This window comes from Aquila chrysaetos, chromosome 6 (assembly GCF_900496995.4).
Source record: "Aquila chrysaetos chrysaetos chromosome 6, bAquChr1.4, whole genome shotgun sequence".
Classification (NCBI taxonomy): domain Eukaryota; kingdom Metazoa; phylum Chordata; class Aves; order Accipitriformes; family Accipitridae; genus Aquila; species Aquila chrysaetos.
Window position 1 is genome coordinate 45760851 of NC_044009.1, and position 21962 is coordinate 45782812.

Below are 21962 nucleotides of genomic sequence, written 5' to 3' on the forward strand. Positions count from 1 at the left end.
GACACTCTGCAGATACTCTGCTGATACTCATACAGTTTGAGGAGAGAGAATCCATTCATCATGAACTAGATTATTTTTTATATAAAACAGTCTAATTCTGTGACCTTTCATTACCCAGGTTAGAACAGATCAGTGAACTGATAAACGTGGCTGGGGAATCCAGATGTGCTTTTCTTTACCAGAGCAAAGCCAGCCTGCTCTGCACCCTCAGATATACAGTTAAGCCCCTTCTTGAATAAAGACGAGCTCAATAGATGTAGGGAAGCTACTGTCCATGTGTTAGGGCCTTTGGTAGTATTTAAAGGTGCAGACTTTTAAAGTTGGATTGATACATCCCTAGCTATAATTAAAAAAATCATTTCTAATGAATTAATATAGTAATCATGTAAATGCACACTCCAAAACAGTTTGTGGTACAAAAGAGTTCCTTCATCTTTACCTAACTATTTTAACAAATTAAGATTTTTATATTTAATCTGAATCCAGTGGTATGTATTATTCATTATTATGGTCACATACTACTTGGTATTTAATTCCTTCATGGTATGACTGAAGCACTGTCAGTGTCAGTGATGCACTGAGGATCTATGGCCATTCAACCAAAGCAACACATCGTACTGGTGAGACGATTTAAACACATGACAGTAGGTACCCGGGTATCGAAACCCTCCAGTCTAACCAATCTGAAGCTGCAAGCTGTGCTGAAGAAAAGGGCAGAATCCCAGGCAGGAGACCGAGTCTCCAGGAGGCAGATGGGACAATTCCTCATTAGGTAACTTCTAAGTTATCACTTGTCTTAATTTTGTTCTTCATACAGAAAAACTGCAACTTCTTTCAGGCTAAAAGAATATTCAAGCACTGCAAAGTACTTGAGAAGAGTAATACGAGCTATGAAGACAAATATGACAAGCACCAATTGTTTTTCTGTGTGGCATTTGTTTCATTTCTGAGCATATGCTCACATCATGGCATGCTACAACAATTTTGTTAGCTAAGACTTAGGAGATGGCCATATTGCATCTTATTTTATATTTGGAAAGATAGCACACACAGGTCCTTACAGCGAGGTCCTTGACCTCAGCTAAGGTAAAACCACTCCCTAACCTGCAAGAGGCTGATGACTTCCAAACCGAGGAACAGCACCGAAACCAGAAATCGTTTTTAAGCGGTCATTTTAGTCTGGTGTCCTTTGTGAGCTTGATATCACTTAGAGTTTCATTTCACATTCTTTTAAAATGTAAGGGTCCTCTTGGTAAAAAAAAAAAAAAAAAAAAAAAAGTTTCTCTAAAGCATGCAGGGATGCAGACTTCCAGGACTGCTCCGTATGCAGAGCTTCCCACTGGGGCGGGCAGGGAAGAAAGGTCGGACTCGGGCTCCCATCCCACCCTCACCCTTCTCCCCATGGGAACTCGTGTCCACTGACACATTGCACTCATCTGCACCCTCTCCATCTCTTTCCTCTTTCAATGCTCTTTATAAATACTGTCATCTCCTGGTCATTCACCGTGCTATTTGTGCTGGTTTTAGTATTTTGCTTACATTTAAAATTCCTCTTTTTCACAATTTCCTGGACATATTTACATTCACATCGAAGAGTAACCCCCCTGGGTGCAGAGCAGCACACTGGGAAGCTCTGGAGGGCTTCCTGACCGGGGGGAGCAGCTCGTTGCCGTTCTATTTTAAACGCAATGTTTGTTAGTTATCTCCAAGATAACATCAGACGCTGACTTGCATGGATCAAGGAGAAAAATCCAGTTCTCCTTCATTAAAAGTGTTTGCCCTATTCTGCCTGAAGCCAATATATAGTAGACATAAATTTCAGAGCTAATGAATGGTATCTCAAGGAGCCGAGCTTTAGTGGGGAGCATTACTAGAGTTCTGTCATGAAAGTCATTTCTGTCCTTGCTGAATCCTGGATAAACAGAGGTTTTAAATGCTGGAACAGTGTCAAGGGTTTTATAATGCTGCCACCATTTATTTACTCGTGCAGCAGAGTTTGAAAGAGTCTAAAAGAGCATATGCTTGTAAATTACTCTGCAGAGTGGGGGACCAGAGGATGTGTGACTGTTTTGTGTAATTACGAGGGAACCAAGGAAACTATTAATAACGTATGAGACCTGTGTTATTAATAGCCCATGTTATTTCTGGTGTTAAACAGGCAGTATCGTCAACTTCACATCTTCAGCTCCACAGATCCATTTGTGGCCTTAGCTCTGCTCACTGGAGATACCTCTGAGCAGATCACACGGATTCGTGCACAGCACAGAAAAGGTAACCAGTGCATCTGTCTGCCAGAATGAATTCTGATTTTTAAACATGGTTTGTCTCATGCAATTCCAAGTTGGGAGCACAAAAAGCAACCAAAACCTGATAATTGGAGTGTAAAGAAAGCACAGATTAATGTCAGGCAAGAACAGAAAAACTCTAGCGATGCTCACCAGATCTTCTATTCCTGGTCTGTCTTTGTACAGCATATAACCAACTACATAAGATGTCTAAAACACCGAGCTTTGGCAAATAAAAGACTTTCCACTTATAATTTTCCCACTCTCCCTTCTCCTTGTAGTTATATATCCTATAAAAGGAAGATATATTGAGGCATGTTCCGATAAATGCTGTGCGTTAGCTATAGCTATATATATCCTTAACATGTCAATCCTTGAAGTTCTGTACTTTGCACAAATTTTTATTACAGGAGCTCAGCTCCACAATTCTCACACTAATTGTTCCATGAAGTATTTGCCAGGGTTCAAACTTACAGGTAAACCCACAAACTATCGATCTCTGTGGGAGCTGCAGTCAGACAATAGACAGAAAGTTTGCTACGCAACATGGTCCTCTTGGCAGGATCCTAGCTAGAGGATGCTCTGCTACAAAAGATGAGCCAGAGTCTTTGCGTTAGGTAACCGCTGAATTAAAAAACCCTCTAAAGCAGAACTAGAATGTACCTATCTATTATGTACTGGCAGTGATTAGTAAATACATTGTCAAACATGTTTGTTTGATTATTATTGTAGGGGGAATAGCTGTCCAGAGACAGCTCTGGACTCTTGATTGTAAGTGTCTGGATGGTGCTTGCCTGCAGGCTCCGAATCAGGTCCCCGACACGCAGTGAGTAGAGCAACGCACCTCCGTACTGGGCATGCTGGCTACCGTGCAGCCCCATTTGAGGCACCTCCCCTCCTTATTCTGTGAAGGCTCCAAATGCACCAGAAAGGCAGCACGCCCCACCTTGTACCAGGCTCTGGGCTCCACAGCCATGGAGGTCAAACATTGCAACACCCCAGACTTTTATGGGCCCAAGTCTTAAACGCCCTCTTGGAGAACAGAGCAGTGTTCACCCGACAGAGTTTCCCTCTTCCCTCGCGAAGCTCAGCGTGAGCTGATCCTTGTTGTTGCAGTCTCGGCTCGGACAGCAACAGGAGCTGAACGAGGTATTTCCCTACCTAAGACGTGAGCCCTTCTTGAGGGTCGGGTTTTGAGCCCAGCTGCTCACACTTAGGAACCGATAGAGCATCTGTACATCATCCCTGGGCTGGTGACAGAAAGGTGACACAAAGTGCTGAGAGCCAGCTGAAAAGTATGGTTCTAGCTCAGCCTTTGATTTATCCTGGCCCAGCAGAAGCACTGGGAGCACTGCACAGTGCAGCAACATCCTTAACTTTTGTCACAGGCTGGTGAGTTCAGAGAACTTAGGGGAAAAAAAAGCAGCTACCTGATAGATTTTCCTCAGCATTATAAAATTCTAATTAAGATTTTCAAGGAAGTTATTAAAAGTATGGGTTAAGCTGAAGTCCTTGTCACCAAACATGACAGAGTATTAAAACATTACACAATGAAGCGTAAACAACAACGTGCTTCATTTGTCCATTTACTTTACAGTCAGCTGAAAGAGTATTTAGGTCATTACATTTAAAATGCCATTGCATTAACTCATCTCTCAAACAACACTATATCCAGATGTTAGCAGATCTGCTAGGTTTCCTAATGCCTCCCTGGAAAAATAAAGAAGTTCTGATTATTATGACAAAATATTTCACAGAAAAGTTGTTCATAGATATTTTGGTGGCTTCTAAATAAATGTCGTATGTCAAGCCACAGTTGAACTCCGTGTGATGTAGAGAATTGATGTAAATTGATACGAGCTAAGGAAGAGGTGGACCGACGCTGGGAGCGCAGCTGTCTGTGTTGGTGACTGATGGTGAGGATAGTGATGAGGGGCAAAGAGGTTTGGCTGATGTCAGAAATGTGATTTCAGGATGTTGAATTTGAAAAACGATCCCACAGGAAACACAGCCAAGACCTGGAATAAGAGAGGAAAGATTACAGAAGAGCACGAGAGATAAGAGATAACAAACGCCAAGCACAAAAGGGAGAGAGGTGCCTGCACTGAGCATCTCCAGCAGGAGCTGCAAGTGCGGTGCCGGGAGCTACCCCCAGGAACGCAATGGTGTGTATGTACAGCTGTTAGCATTGACGACACTCTGCAATTTAGACTGCAAGGGAAAAAAACCACATAAAAATAATAAAGGTCTTAAAAACATTTTAAAAACCAGAGACAAATCCAGGATTTAGATGTATGTCAAGATGGAGCAGAAAATAATTCAGAAGAGATTTCCTTGTCTGTATTACACTTGTCTACTTTTAAGTATCGCTCCATCAAACATGCCAGCAAGAACTCTTACTCCTACTTCAAAAATGTTTTAAATTGGGGGATTTCTTTGCCCAGATCAGGTCCCTACCTGACCGGCTTCCTCAGGACTTCTAAGCTCCTGCAGAACAGACTTGTATCTCGCACTACTGCAGTTTACAACACACACAAGTGAAAACCACTGCTACTGGTAAATGGAGTTGAGAAAATGAACAATATCAGTACCAACTTCCATGAATATACATGTACATATAGTATGTGAAGCAAAAGTTCAGTTTTGAGAAAAAAGATGTAACATGAATAAATGCAGATAAAACTGAGCGTACACAGGGCATGGAGCACCACTGCCTTTGAGGTCCACAGGCACCTGCTGTGTCATACCGTCCACTCCACCAGTAGTCCAGCAAAGCCCTTAAGTTAATTTTGCTAGCTATCAAAATGTCTTTAAAATTATGTCCCCACCCATCAGTAGCAGTTACAGGGAATATCCACTATTTAGCAGTTGCATTCACTAAGTGTCTTTTTTGTCCTGGTTTTCCTTTACTTCCTTCAATCAGTGTTTTCTCTATGTGCCTTATTAGGTACTGGCGTTGGCTAGTAAATATTTTGCCAAACAGATGTTTGTTTGATTAACATTATGGGGTAACTAGATAGATTTCTGTGCCTGTGACTGTATACTGTGAATAACTTCTCTGCTTTTGAATACCTACAAATTAAAAATAGATGTGCAGTAATAAGTCAATAAGGCTAGAAATGACTGCAGTGACCCACCTGACAATCAGCACGTTCAAATGTGATATGGAGAAAAACAAACCCTTTGAGCCAACCAGACCTTACTGCAGAATCTCTGAGGGCTTTAGCTGGCCTGTCATTGTATGTGCAATCCAAGATTTTTTTTTCCCATATGTCTGGCAGTCTGCAGATAGACCATATGGAATCAGAGCAAACTGTGGTAACGGAGGGATCATCACTATCGAGGATGATACGCTGAAGGGTCAGACAGGCTTTGCCCGCTATTTGTGACAACAGTTTTACCTATAAGGTGCTACTTGATTGTTTTCCATAAAACAGACAGTAATTCACAGAGCCATTCTTTACTCTCATATAGAATATAAAGAATCCTTAGTACAAGTTAAAGTTTATTTACAAATAAATAAATAAATAAAATCTTCCATCCTTTTTCTTTTTAGAAGTAAATTTCTTTTACTATTCACTGCTGACACACTGCATTTCTGTTCTGGCTTCTAAAAACACATAGCTATTTCCAGAGTTTATTTTCCTGTTAAGCTTTGAAGACATTCAACATATTCCATATAATACATCTTTTAAAATACCATTTTATGTCATATTTTGGAGCCTGAAGAGTGGATTACATAGGAGAAATGAACACAGTAGATGGAGAAGTTTGAAAAGGATTCAAGTCACATTTCAAAACTAAAATCCCCAAATTGGATTTTAAAGCCCCAGTCTCAGGGAGGAGTTGTCATGCAATTTTATTTCTGTCCTAGGCAGGGCCAAGGATCAGAACACAATCCAAAGAAAATACATGTTGCAAAGGTTCTTTCCTCAAAATTCAGCCTGAGTGGAAACTATATCTTACACAGAGATATTATGATCAGGGAGAACAACACAGCACTGGTATATGAGGAAAGTGCAGCAACTGGATCAGTGTTACATTACTGCCACAGAACCAGAGACGTCCCTGCTTATTTACGGGAAGGTGGCTGGTTCTGCGTGAGGATAACACACTGCATTAATGGACAAATTCATGTTTCTTTCCAGGGCAAAATTCCTTTCCATGCTAAAGGAAACTTTACCAGAAACACAAAATATAACTAAAGAAAACTGTTTTCTGTAGCATTTGCAGGGAGAGCCTGATGAAACTCCTTGCATCTTACCCAAATGTGATTACACTATATTGCCTGCTTATGTTGAGTCACTATTAATCAATTTATGAACTTGGCTTAGAAATCTGTTCTTACAACATCTTTGCTCTTCTCCTTGGCTTTGTTTAAATTGATGAAAAATACAATGAAAAATATTACCAAAACAGATGTTGTATTCTTTTGCAAACTAGCATGAAAACTCAAACTACCTTGCTTTATATAGGAAATTTTGCATGGAATTTTATTTTCACCCATTTAATCACAAATTAAAATTTTGTTCCTCTCAAGCTTCTGTTTCCATAGTTAAACAAAACCAGACACCAAAAGGAGCATCTTCAAATTTTTAAACTCCCCATTCTCCTGCCAAACATTTGGTTTAGCTCAATCACAGAGAATAGCTCCAGGGTTTTCACTGCATAAATTGGAGTATGATATTAAGTGACAACTGACTAAAAAAGAATATGTTAAGTCTGGTCATTCAAAGTTAAGTTTCCTCCAAACTACAATACTTTCTTACAAGTTTCTGAGATGCAGATTAGAGGTATTTCTGGATTTGTTCAAAATGTTTCATATGCCTCCATAAGCAAACATTTTCTCCAACTACAGTGAAACAAACAGGAGAATCAAATCAACTTCATTATATTTATTTTATTTTGTAACCTCTGGGCCAGGTACAATAAAAGCGCTCTCTGATTTTAGTCTGTGTGACAGAACATTAAAAAGACATGGTATTTATTTAATTTAGCACTCACTACTTTTTGAGCAACAAATGATAACTTCCTGCTGACTCTTGTTTACTATGACTTATTCATGGGAATTGTGCTTTAAATAGCTGAAGCCCATAGGATGTCAAAATCTGGAGCTTGGACTGGAATGCACACAGATCTTATTAATTAACAAGGCCTGGGAAAATAAATGGGATAGAGAAAATATATTTGGGCTCTGGATTCAGCATGAGAACAGAGTCAGCATTCAGATTCAAAGCCAAATCAGAGCTAACATTCAAGTATGCATGGAATGAGGTCCCTAGCAGTGGTTATTGTAAAATTCCTACTCCAACTGACAGAAATCTCCTGATATTTCCTTCATTTCTAGCCAACTCAGAGCAACTTTCTTGATTTCTTTGTCTCTTTATTAACCAGGTTTTAGACCCAGGGATTGGTATCCCAGTCCTGAAAATCTCAACCATTCACCTAAGCTGAGCAGGCTCCCTTTGGGAAGAATGTTACTGAGAAGAGGTGCTCTTGCAAGTTGTCTGTGCATCACTAAGTGCTGTGCTTCTTTTGGAGCTAGGCACGAAGCAAGGAGCTTGTCTCGTGATAAGTAGCTCTCTGTTACTTGAGCCCCTTTTTTCATATGAGAAAAAAGGTAAAACAGAGCACACTCTGTCCACTTGCAACAATGAAAAATGAGAAAGCCTTGAATCTTGCCCCAACTTCATCTTAAACCACATTTTGCCCACCTGCATATGTACTTCCTTCTGATTAATGCTTATTGCAACACTTTTGCAAGAACGGCCAAACAAATGAATAGAGGGTATCTTACACTCACGATATGGCTGGGCTTTGTTTGCAGGAGAAATATTTCTTCCTTCAGTAAAAGCCAAAAGAAAATGTAACTGCTCATTGTACTGACTGTCCTCCATGGCCCGCATGATTCTTCCCTGGAGAATGGGCTAATAACCTCTGGCCTTTTAAACCACATTTCCAAAGTATTTGCACAGTTTTGATGCATGTGAACATATGTGGGTGCTCTGTGCATCGGTCCCAACAGACAGTCTTCTATGTCCACACTTCTCCCAATAATTTACCTTTCTGCGTTTTAGCTTGTGCTCTGGCAAAGAACATGCCTGAGAACATGCATTTCTGCTTCAACCTCCATCTACAGATTTTCTTTCTTAGTTTTGCCCATACCCCAAATTTGAGGGATATTTCTTTTCTTTGCTCTTCTACGTGCAGTTTTGGTTTAAAGAAAATCGCTGTCCTTTTGAAAGCTTGAGGGCACGTGAAAGCAGTGTCTCTATATTAAGAATCCCCAGTGGGAAATCCATAGTTGCATTCCCTTCTGCATCAGCCCCAGGAAAGCAGGAACATGAGGTCACCACCAGCAGCACAGAGCAGTTATAACCCACAGTCCGGCTCTTGCCCCAGGAGGGTCAAATTCAACCCAGGTGGTCGCAACAAACACTGAATGCAAAAGTTATATGATGATTTGCATAGTATCTTGGAGTATTTTCCTTAAATCACATGTCTGCCCTTCCCCATGCCCATATATATTGTTGCATCTATCGGTTTTAGTATTCTTTTATATTCTTAATCATTCTTTGAAGTAGGTTGTTTGAATTGTATCACTAAATTGTTTGCAGAAAAAATGCCATTCCATTATTTTCTATATATAATAATGTCAGTTCCTTATATTGCATTGGATTCCTAGCCCCAGTTTTCCTTTCTGAAAAAGTATATTCAGTTTGGAAGCCTTTCCATGTGCAGAATTCCCTCCTGGATTAACAAGGCTGATGTCACCACTGTGCAATTCTGGGTTGAGCCGCAGTAACTCCCCTGATCTCAATAAAGCTGCAACAGCAGAAAACTCCAGTAAGGCAACAGTGAGTCACACCCAGGCAGCTCTACATGTGGAAGGGTTCTGGATGTGTCCAAAGAGTAATCAATGAATGCTTTTCATTTTTTACCAAATGCTGGCTGCCTTACACTGCAAAACATGGATTCAATGTGCCAAGGTACACTTAGAAACCTTATACAAAACAAAAAACCAAAGCTGATTTTGATGTTAGTGATCTATACGCATCAGTGACCTGAAGCTATTTGAGATACCAAAGGTTATCATGTTATAAGCCAGCAAAATTGATTAAATTTTCTAAGGAGATGAAGTCACAGCATATTAATCCTTAATCAAATAGTGTCACGTACGGCTTTCTTCTCAGTTTGGTACCTTGGCTATATGTCTACCATGGGACAGGCTCCAAGTTTTTTATCAAGAACACGCTTGTGAATTCAGCCTAAGAACAAAACAGGAATTCAGTGTTGCGCCCAGTGTTTGCAGAACTAGGCGATGTCGATTGTACATCAGTTTGCATATATATGTTAGACTTTCCTCTTTCCATAACCCTCTTCTTTTCCTGTAGCAACTCATACTGAGGGACTGCTAACAAAAAAAGAGTGCAGGGAATTTCCCAGCTTTAGAAGCAACAAACATAAAATTTAATGTGCCCAGCATCATTCTATTTAAAGCACTGGTAAATGAGCCAACAAACTACTGTCCATGAGCATTACATCACATGTTGCCACGTTTCTCTGAGGCTATATAAAGCTATAATATGTTCACTAATGAACCACATGGTATGTTCAGGCCATACAGCACACCGGAATTGTACAGTACAATGCTCTAGTTATGGGGGTACATAACAATCAGTATCTGACATCTGTATCACCACATGTTTATGAAACGTCTCCCAAGGAGACTACATGTTAAAATAAACAGTGAATATTTTATTGCTTGCTCTCTTGTGTGCTTGTTACAATTTCGTTTAGATATTATTTGTTTATAAAATCATTTGTGCTAATAACCCAAAATGCCAACATATTTTTTATTTTCCTCTATGCCCTAATTTCACTGCTGCTCTGGGAATAGAGAGAAGGTGATTGGCTCCTGTTATTTTGTTTCAAAAGTTCCAGCTGCTGACTAATTACCCTGTTGGAAAAGCAAACACGGCTGTTTCCCATATCTACACTGCATTTTCTTATTTCCAAATATGAAACTACAGGAATCTAAGGCAGTTAATATGTCAGGTTTTATTTACATAGCTCTTCAGTTATCATGTGGAGCAGCATCTCTGCCCAACCTTTTGGATTATAAAAGGATTTTGTTGAAAGATAAAATGCTAGGGAATGGGTTAAAGTATGTAAATAAATTTAAACAAACACATAAACAAAAAGCAGAACACTTGGACTATCTCTGTGCATTATGGTAAATGAAGCTGTAATCTCCTAATACCCCTGACAATGAGGTCCCTCCATTAGCTAATAGCCGGTTTTAAACACAGTCTTATAATAATTCTACCAACTAAATAAACATTTTAAAATGAACACACACACACAAACATGTGCATAATCATCCCGATTTACAAGGCAGAAAATGTACCACATTATGTTTCACTGCCTATTTTTTATTCATTAAATTTTGAACAGTATACGCCTGCATGCAACTGGGCAACCCATGATAAAAATACCCCCTTGAAGTTAAACCATCTTTGAGTTATCCACCCAGCTTCTTCACAAGATGCTGCACCTACAGGAGCTGCCTTTCTGGGAGAGCAGACTTACCTTTAACAACTGAAGAAACGATAAGCCACACAGGTCATTATACTGGGCTGGATCATTTGGGTTCCTGCAGCCATTCATTCTGGGTATGAAAATCCTGGATGTGCTCAATCAGAAAAGCGAGAGCGTGCTTTTCTCTTCAGCCCAGGCACTGCTGCTCTTCCGCTTCTTGTCAATATTTAACTAGTTTGTCAAGCTGGATTATATCGCCTGTCCTAAATCCTACTCCTTTAATTCCAACTAAGTGGGTGTGCTTCCAACGCAGGCTCTTAGTCAAATATTGATAGCTTATCAAAGTCATTTGTTTGACCTGAAAGGTTTCTTCCTGAGTGCATTATCATATACAGGTGACAAGGTTGCCAAACCAATGCACCAGAGAAACCAACATGGTAAACGAACAGCCATGATTTCTGTGTTCCATAGCAACACACACAGAAAACAAGGACTTTGTTGGATTTTCAGCATTTCTTGATGATTATTTGCCACAGAATGAAGACTATATAAAAACATCATTCACAGCAATAGAAGGAATTCCAATACATACATACTTTTCAACAGACTAGCATAAAATAACATGTTTTTTCAGACTTTTTTTTTTTAAAGGAGGCTGAAGGAAGTGCTTCCGCAACGCTGATCCCACCCACCAAAGCACTCGGAGGCAGCCTGCAGCCACTCTCTCCCTGCAACTACCCCACCATGACCAGAGAGCTATTTCTGCTGATGGCAAACAAGCCATTTCTGTTTGAGTTGCTGAAGATGCAACTACACACTACTGTGAACAGGCTCGTATGAATTCATTTTTTGTTCCACTTATGTACATTTATTTGCAGGCTAAGTGTGTCTCCCAGGCACAGGCAATTTGCCAACACCGTCCTCAACGGAACAAAAGTTTGCTCTCCAAATTTAAAGGCACTAACAATATCAAGCGGCAAAAACAATGATGCAAAGCCCATATGCCGTTTCAAGCTACAGTAGTTAACATTAAAAAGTCAATTATTACCAGCCCACTGCAATATTTTGTCTCAGGAGGGAGAATTTTTAAAGAAATGTTACAATGTCTTAGTTATTTCTTGGGGGGAAAATGTTGACTTTTAACAACAAACTTTGCTTGTTCCAAAAAGGGATAGGATGCAAAAAGACTATGGGATTCAGAATAATATATACAAATATTCCTCAGAGCTCTTCTTCCCTATCCTCCCTCCAAGCTTTTTCACAAAAAGGGATATTGGAGCCAAGGAGCTTAGTTCAACGAAATCATGGGAGAAATCAGATTCGCATTGCTTGCAAGGAGCAGTGAAGGTACAAGACGGTGCAGTCTACCTAGTCATATTCCCCAGCTAAACTTCTGGAAGTTTGTGGCTGCTGGGCAATTTCCCAGGTCTTTGATAATACAGAGTGTTTACATCCCTATAAAGTTATTTACAGTTATCTAGTCATTATTAATAACAAAGTCAGGTCTGAAACTGTCTATCTACACATGGATGTAGACATTGAGTTCTCATAGTAAGTTATCAGGTCAAGATCATTATAACTGTGCCTGACCCAAGGGCCGCTGAAGCAACTGGAAGTTTTCCTGCTCATTCTCCAGGGTCTGGGCTGGGCCAGGCTTTACCCACACACCTACACCAGAGGCACTCACGGTTGCTTACTTCCATTCCCATACCTCTGGCTCCAACAGAACAAACTCTCCGTGTCCAAAAACATCACAAGATGGTTCAGGGTTGATGTATAGGGTCTTGTCCCATATGATGTGATTTCAGATCACCAAAAACTGGTAGAAGCTCACATCTGCCATTCAGATAGATGGCCACTAACCTTCAGGTTACAGTTATCAGCCACTGAGATCATGTATGCAATACAAATGGTTATTGTAGATATAAATCTCTACAAATCTAGAATCTATATACAATCTCTTGAGCAACTTAATTCCCCACCCCCTTCCCCGGTGCTTCTCTGAAACCCACAGCCTGCACTGAAATAGATGCTGAGCCTCAAACAGTCAAAAGCAATTTTGTAGTTCTAAATCCAAACCATGCACAACTGGTCTCTGAAACTAGTGGAACAAATGCTACTCTCTTGCAGCAAGATATTTTTGTCTTTGATAAATAGTAACTGACGTGCAATAGTCATAGCCAAAGCAGCTGACCCATATTTCATAACTAGTGGAGCTCTGCAGTGGGGAAGCTTTCTTTGACACTATCATTAGAAGCACTCAGCTGCTGGGGGCTGTGAGCCAGATCCCAGTGCAAAACTCCTTCTCAGATCACTGAGTACAAGATCACCGCACGTGGCCTCGACAGGAGGAAATGCGTTGGAACTCACTTGACAGAAGATTTTAACGTGGTTCTTTACATCTCTTTAATTGCTTAAAAAAGGAGAAAGTGGAGACATTCCAGTTATGTCTTATTAAATGTTATTTTTCACTGGGGAAATTCTGTGGACTCATCACTATCAGCACATACAGTCAAGGGGAGGAAGCAGATACTGGGGGGCCAGGAGATTTGTCACAGGGATATTGTGTGATAGAGCTCACCTAGCTGCTGGGATTACAAGATAACATACATCAATTTGTCATGAGGTCTTGTTCAGTGTAATTGAACTGCTATTTTTAAAAAACTATCATTGAATGTAACTTTAGTGAAAATTATTTAATACCTGAAATCTGCAGATCTGGAGAAGAATGCTAACCATCAAAAAGTCTTTAGAAAAGACTACATTTTTTAGCCTAGAATGGTTTTTTATTATGAAGCTGAAACACTGCTAATGTTTTCAGGGTTGTGTTGAAGTTTGGGTGTTTTCTGCTTTTTTGCAAAAAAATAATTAGATTCAAAGTTTGCAAACAAAAAGAGGAGTGCAGAAAACCTGAAAACAGTCAAATTCTGCCTAATATTTTAAGTAATATAAAATACCATGAACCTCAGAAGGAAATACTACAAATCTGGTACAAATCTGCATTACTTAAGGCAATTCTGACTCCTTATTTATTATTTATTTATTTAAGTATTGCGCGAACTTCCCCAGCCAAGCTGTTTGGGTTGCCAACGTGAATAGCTTTCCACATTTGCAGCCAACTGATGTCTCCCCTGACAGTACTCAGAGCTGAAGACCAAAAATTTCACATAGAGCAGAATTAGCGCTTTAATAAATGGGTCTGTGGAGCAGTTCAGCCTAGTATAAAGCAGCTGTTTCAGTGGCCATATGGCTTCTGGCAATTGTCTCCAAAACTTGCCTTTGCCACAGCATCCATGTCAAGGAGTTACCCGGTGCTTCCATCTCAAGTTCCCGTTTTTGCATTCTTAAAATACATTTTAAGTTAAATGGGGACTTTTAAGGCTGTATTTATGTTGCTTGACATTCTATGTTGCTCAGGGAACGAGAGTAAATTCTGACCTTTAGATCTCACTGAAGATTTTTCATCCTTTTCTTGAAACCCATTTATGCATATTAATGGTTTTGCACGTGCATAGAGGCAACATTTCCTTGTACACACTGCAGCAAATGTAACTCACAGATTCACTTATGCATCTTAGACATATCAACTGAGGTCCTACCATCTTACAATGACTGCCGAGCTAATTCTGTCAAACTCTCATTGCCCCCAGTGGAAATTTGTCCAAAGTGAAATGAAAAAAACCTGGACCATGCTCTGTGTTTGGGAGAAAAATGAACTGTCTTGGTAGCTGCCACATTTGTGTGCCAGAAACTGTTGTGTGGGATTTTAAAAGGTACTTACTTTTGGCCTCTATTCCCAGTGAAATCAGTCAGTGATTAAACTTCCATTGACCTCAGTGGGAACAGATTTAAACTCACATTAAGCATTTTAAAATCCAAGTATGCAGGTTTTATGTATGGGACAACATACCTTTCTGAGCACTATTATAAACCTTTTTCTCCCATCAAATCTATTGGCAATGCATCTTTTGCAGTAGATGTTGGAAGAGACTGAGAAGTGCAATTGTTTTTCAATGTCACTTAAATAAAATGCATATAGTGGCACAGGCTGAATGAGATGATTTTTGATAAGCTCATAATGTTTTTCTTTGTCTTAGAATGTGCTCATTAAACTTTGAACAGCATACACCATGCAGCATCCAACATAACTGCCATTCTAACACTGCCATGTCTGCCCCATTACACAACAAACCGAATATGACTTTTTCATGAGAAACAATAAAAAACGTTCATCAATTATTGAAATTTTCTTTTCAGTATGTATGGATGAAAAACCATAAATGAAAATAAAATATCTCTTCCTACGTGTCACCTATGCACACACTAAATACTTTGGCTTTCTTACAGTAGGTCCAGCCACCCCAATACCTTGTTTAGAGCACTGTCTGACATCTACAGTTCACTTTCTTAGGCATGGAGGAATTCAAGACCCTCACTGCTGTCCTACACATAGCTATGGCCTTGGGCTAAAAAATAAATACCTGCCTTTCGCAGAATGCAGTAGGCAGTTTAGCATTTCCAGAAATAAAATAATACTTTCTCCATATCCTCTACTTCGATCTTTTCAGAAAGAATCAATTAGGCAAAAAATCTCTGAAACATTAAATATTTTTGAATGCGGCAACGTCAAGAAGACTGATGGTGGAGAAGGTAATTAGTCCTGCAGTCCAGCATTCCCTCGCATGAGTGGGAACACTCTGCCTGTGCAGCTTTCAGTGACCTGAAGGTCATTCTTCTGTATAAGGACATTTGCTACAAGGAGGTCACTAAGCTTTTTTTAAACCAACAGAGAAAACAAGGAAAGTGCTTTCCTCCTCTGCCAACTCCTCTGCAGAGCATCACCACATCCCTTCCAAACTTCTGCTGCCTTCTGCCCCATACTATCACCTGAGCAGTGGACATTTCTTTTATTCTTTGCCCTTCATTGCCTTTCATCAAGAAAGCATCTTAACTTTCTTGAGGCGGAAAAGACCCTCCTTTGACCTCACTCTTCTTAGTTTTTCTGTATTCATGGATGCCAAGGGAGAATGAGGAGGAAATTGGTTGTTTCCTTTCCCTCCCCATTCGCACTCATGTCGCCCTATTTCCCAAGAGCAGTCACAGTACTGCTTGTAAAAGCTTATCTCCTCAGTGCCTCACCCTATACATCCTATACTTCCCTTATCTCACCCAAGAGATAGCACCTCAGCTAGTACAGTGAGTATTAGCTCATTCTGGGGTTCTGTAGTGGATCTGAGGTGAGTGTGTCACCCAAGAGCTACAAACACCGTTTCCCATGGTATCCATATATTGAAAGGGTGGAAAAACTAACGTCCAAATATTGGCCAACCAAACTTGGCTTAATGTGAGATTGAAAGAGATCACAGCCCAGGGAAGGATGGCTGCAGGCCATAAATGCAAATAGCTGTGCGATTAACAACATGTTATACCCATAAAATTGAAATCAAATGTTGGTCAGCTGAAGGTCATTAGAGAAAGAAAGTCCCTCAGTTCTCCTTTACTTTGCTCTGAAAGGCTGATACTGACCAGTGGGAGGTACAGCAGACTAAGAGGAAAACCACACAGATTTAAAAAAAATTTATTTCAAAGAAAGAAAATGGATTTGCTGAATATTATGGTGAGCCTAATCCATGCAAGGAAAGCAGTAATAAACTATAAATTACCAAGAACAACAAAAAAAATCCTTGTTCATTTGAGTGACTATTGTCAATACATATGACTTACCTAGCACCCGGAGAGAACACTCGCAGCACAAACATTATTGAAAAGGCCAAACTTTCTAGAGTGCTCTGGATACTTTGCCAGCTTTTGTAAGCAAAGTTCAAGAAACGTGAAACTACTTACTGTCAAATGGCTGCCTGCTGACTGTGAATAGTCACCTTTTACAAGAGCTAGAGGGGATTTGAATGTTGTTTCTACAAGACACTAAGAGCTCCTCAAAACAGAGGAGGAGCCATTGCATACCAAAGTGCAGGTACCATCAGCTGTGCAACACATCAGGTCACTCTAGTATGAAATAACTTCTGAATAAACAGGATCTGCTTAATTTGACCACTATCTCCTGTATGAATCAAACCATGCTTGCTGGCACTACAAATGCCAGCTTTTTTTCCATCTCCACTGCTAGACTGAGTAGAAATTTGCTGGACTTAAACCAAATGGAGAAAAAAGCTTCTAACCCTTGATGAAAATGTCTATGACCAAGGTATGTCTTCTGTATCTATAGTAAGATAAAAGATTATAAACATTTAACTATTAAGTTCATTTAAGAATTACAAGTTAGCAAAACAAACTCACGGAAGTTGAACCTATGGTGAGAGTTGCATATCACCATGATTGCTACAGAAAATGAAATGCTGATGTGCACTTGAATAGCTGGAGGACAAATTAATTTCTTTGGAGGATGTTTGAGCTTGTGACTCTTTCAAACTTTATCAAGGGATTAATTTTCCTTAGCAGCTACCAAACAATAGGAAAGATCAGTAAAAGACCAAAACTGGCCAGCTGAGAAGGATCTATTACACTTGGCCCAGGATACGATGGCAGAAGGTGTTAAAAAGTCTTGAAGAGCAATGAGCCTCTACACTGAAGTTACCAAACTGAGTACATTCACGTAAACGTTGATTTAAGTATGTTTACAGCGGTTTATATTTATGAACGTATTACTATTGCATTATCTTCCTTGGCTTCTTTGTAAAGTTAAAAGGAAAACAAAATCATTCTGGTCTTCGTCTGGGAAGTTTTTCTGATGCTGACTTTATTTATTTGTTTATTGCCAAGTAGAAACCTTAAGGATGTGTAAAGTATCTGCTGTGACACACAGCGCTTTCTTACTAGATCAAATCTAGGTCTCCATAGACAGCAGATAATAGCACAAAAGGGGAAGTGTGAGATGAACTCACACTAGAATTAGAAAAAGAAAGGATTTAAAGCTGAAGGATTTGAGGGAAAACATCCATTATGATACACTTCACATTCACCATTAGGCTGCCCTTGGGAAGGAGAGAATCAAGAAGCTGTAAAACAGGGTTTAAAATGGGCTTCCCGGGACTTGAGGAACCAGCAGACCTCCATTAGACAGACTTTTGACAGGTCTCTAAGTTAGGAAATCCTATATATAAAAATAAACACGGCTCTAGCTGACAGACTATTGTTTCTATGGCAGCGTAGATCAAGACCAGTCAGAAGTCTTCGAAGACTTTGAAACCAAACTATTTTCGAAAACCACGGTAAGCACACGGTACAGATACGGCATTATTCGTAGCTTGCAGTTGGTTAGTGACAGCTGTCTTCTTTCTTAAAGCCCACGCTCCCAGAGCTGGGCAGGACATGTGGGCTGCTCTCTGTTTGCTTTCCTGGGGAGGCATGTGAGTATCTGGGACTCTTAATACTCAGCAAACATGAAATTATCCATGCACAAACCAAAAGGTCTGAGCCAACAAGGCAAACACGACAAATCTCAAATATATGTTTTCATTCTCCTGTTTTGTAAATCAGTTTTATCATTTTTGGCATGGTAATGTTAATTATTGCTTTTCTCATTCTGACCATGCAGATACAGAGTAGAAAACTGATGAATCCATTCAATATTGTTAAATTCGAACCCTGTTTTCTCAGTTACTTCAGCTTCTATCATTCTCTTCCCTTTGGGGAAGAACTCTACTCTGATTTTTCCAAATCTCTGGAGAACATTTGCAGCCAGACAGTTTCTACCATGTGAAGAAATGGGTGTTGGAATATTGCTCTGTAAAGGCAAAGAAAAAGGCTGATTTGAAAGTGATTAAAGACTGAGAGCTAGACAAGCTTTGAGGATGGAATATATTGTTTTACACAAAAAAGTTCCTTGTTCAGGCTCTCTTGTTGCTTTACCAGATTACAAAGGGTTTTACCAATGGGAAACAAAAGCAGAAAGGGCGGGTTGAGTTCAGGGCAGTGGTTTTAAATGAGGCTGTATTCTCTTAATCTCTTGTTTCTAGAAGAAAATCCAGCAGAAGAAAGATAAATCCATGGCAATGAAAATATATGCATTATTACAGTATCGGTAAAGTATATATTTATTTTGGAATGCCCCTAGCAAGCTTAATACGAACTGACTGAATTTAATAAAGGAAATATTTGCTTTCTTGTTGATCATTCATGTATGGATCTGCATCCTTTGCTTTCCACATTTCAGCCTCAGAAACTAAGCAGAAACACTGACTTCTCCTCTGCACGTCTTTTAAACAGAAGGTTATTCGCAACACCCAAGTTAAACAGCAGAACGCAGCCACATAAGGCAAAGCTGGATAATGCATCACCTTTCCCAGTGGGTCCTACCAGTAACTAATAAATATATAAGGGCAGACATGGCGCCTTAGGTCAGAAGCAAACCAATGATTCTCGCAGCACCCAGGTCTCCACTAGGTAGTCCACAGAACTGCATTGAGCAAATCCTTACTTTTAATCTAGGTCGCTGAACACCTACAAGGTGGAAGGAGGTTGTGTGAGGGAATGGGAATTGAGTAGAGTGTTTCAAGAGCAGTGAGAAGCAGGGATTAAGTTAACTGGCTGCCTCCTGGACTCTGAGTCAAACAAATCTTAGCTTCGGGAGCATCTTCTGAGTTCAGCAAAAACATTTCAGTACGTTCACAATTTGTCAGGATGGTAACACAGGGTTCAAATAGGGAGATTTATTTGTAAGTAAATTCTTCTCCCACTACTACAGCTGTGTCAAGGCTTATGCCAGCTGGCACTTGAAGCTGTTCTACTGCCAAAATTTGCAGTCTCCAGAGCAAATGGGAATGAGCCAACATTCTGTGGACCTCAACTGTAAGTAGCCATCTAAGACAGAATATAAGATGAGCTTGCAGAAGAGAATGGTGATCTCCATAGGAACAGTCAACTCGGAGACACAGAAAGAGTGAGAAAGAGAGAGGGAGGTTATGTATAGTGGATAAACAGAGTTCATTTTTGTCTCCTGACTAATATTTAGGATCAGATTCTCCACTGGGATAAATTAGAGCATCTTTAGCCCTATGTTTGCAAAAATCTTGACATCATTGTATAAACCATATTATTTGAGATGATAAATCTGGGGTCTGTTTTCTTTGCCTTATAGTTTAAGGGCCTCTAGGCTATTGCTTTCAAGGCTCTTTCCAACATCAGACAGGCAAGACAGTTAGACACTGGAAGGTGTCCATTTCACCTTCATGAAAATGGAGACTGCAGGTAGTTCCCCGAGTCTGGGTTTCAGGGAATGAAGGAAAAACCTGTAATCAAACACCACAAGGCAAGTAACAAAACCATGAGAGCTAGTGGCTGCAAAATCTGTCCAGCTCCAGCTCACATCAGTGGAAGTATGTGATTTTGTGCCAGCTGAGGACCCAGCCCTTAGTCTAAATATTGACTCAGTGTTTGGTCTCATGGACTAAACAAGAAGTTTCATGAAGCATTTCCCAACCCAGTTGAGTTTGGAGAGCCTGAAAGCCTCCACTTCAGCCTTTATGTGATCAAAGTTGAGAACTCAAATAGAGTTTGCTCCCGAATAGAGTCAAAAGATTTTTCAGCTGCTTTAAGATTTGATTTTTATATATGCTTGCTGCAGCACCTACAATCTAGTAAGTATTCTCCATAAATACAAGAAAAAAAAATTCCCGCCCCTGTAGTCATACTTAAAGCTGGACAAAATATTTAAGAATTATTTTTCCTCTCAAAAAACCAAGTGATTTATCTGATTCAGGAAAAGGAAATCAATCTTTACTGCTATGCCTGAAGTGAAAATTATCTTTCACCCTACTGAGAGCTTTGTGTTTTATTTGGCCAACTAAGTATGTTCTACAGGAATTTAGGAAAAAAGGCAAATTACAAGCATTTGAACATTTATCAAATTCTTTCAAAAATATGGCAATATTTGCAAGATTTGTAATTTTTTTAAACATTAGAATGGTAAAAGGATTTTTCTGTAACCAAGGAGAATGCACTAAATATCATCTTCTGCATTAGATATTAGATCAGTCATACCCCAGGACCATGAGCACAGTTGAGTATATATCTTTGCTTAAGAATTTCATTTCTTCAATCCATTTTCATCTCTACAGCCACTAGAAATGTGAATTTTCTTTGACACTTGTTCTCTCTTGAGCTTGATTCTCCATTCTCAGCATACAGACTGTACTGCAAATTTTGGAAAAAGAAAGAATCCTTATCCTGAGCAATTGCCTGTTTTTCTCTGATACTGAGTTTGTCAGCTCTGAATTTCTATAAACTGCTTTTCTAGATTGGACTCTGCTATTTTACAGGCTCTGTCTATGATATGTTTCCACATACACTGAAGTAGACCTCATCAATGCGCCATCCTCTGTTCTCATCATGTTTTGGTAACTGCCATAATCAAGGTAAAAGGTCTTAGTTAATTATTTCCTTCCTTAAAGGGTTATTGGAAGATTATAGAAAGAAGACAGGTACGTTATTGTTAGCTATAATACCACTGCCTCACTCAAAGGCCATCAAAACCTCTCTCAGGTCAAAGTTCCCTACTGAGAATTTACATTGTGCCATATCCTAACGAGTATAGACTGGGATCACGAGTCCTCAGGGCTCAAAGGAGAAAACCATCTCTTTTTATATGTACCCTTGTATTGTTGCTGTTTTCCTTGACTACTTAACTCTGGCTTTCAGTGCTCTTGTGCATGAGATTCCATCCTCCATTTACAAAGGGGTTACCCCACCAAAGGGACAAAAGCTACATTACCCCCAGCTTTGAGAGCAGCCACATACGCTGGGAATTTTTTCCAATAGAAAATATAAATGCTTTTTGCTACTCATATTTTCAATTGTCACATCTGCCTAAGATGGGATCCTTTCTGTTCACGTAGCAATGACAACAGAGAAAGCAAGTGCATATCCGTCCCCCATTCACTGGTTGGCTTCCTGACACAGCGTAATGGACATCGCCAGTGGGGACACACTCGGGGGAGTGCCATCTGTGCTGAGGGAAATAGCCTACATACAAGTGGATGGGGCAAAATGCACCTCCTTGTGAAGAGGAGAAGAAAATTTTGTCTGTTTTGAAAGGCTATCAAGGATTTCAATAAAGGGCAATAGATGTATTGCCTTTGATTAGCTCATAAACCCCTGTATTACCATTCTGGTGAAATA

At 39.8% G+C, this 21962-nt stretch overlaps 1 protein-coding gene across 10 annotated transcripts in view; it reads right to left on the reverse strand.

Moving 5' to 3' along the window:
* The window catches only part of NCKAP5 (NCK associated protein 5), a 394816-nt gene that overhangs the window by 305988 nt on the left and 66866 nt on the right, over positions 1-21962 (reverse strand). For 3 of the 10 annotated variants that reach the window (XM_030017104.2, XM_030017103.1, XM_030017098.1), the window contains exon 1: positions 10878-10998. The exons of 2 other annotated variants lie outside the window; for them this stretch is intronic. In XM_030017104.2, the coding sequence (XP_029872964.1) occupies positions 10878-10955 (78 nt within the window). In that variant the 5' untranslated portion in view covers positions 10956-10998. Of the gene's footprint in view, positions 1-10877; positions 11005-21962 lie in introns of those variants that run through there. 5 more of the 10 variants (XM_030017101.1, XM_030017102.1, XM_030017109.1 and 2 more) reach the window with 3 other exon arrangements.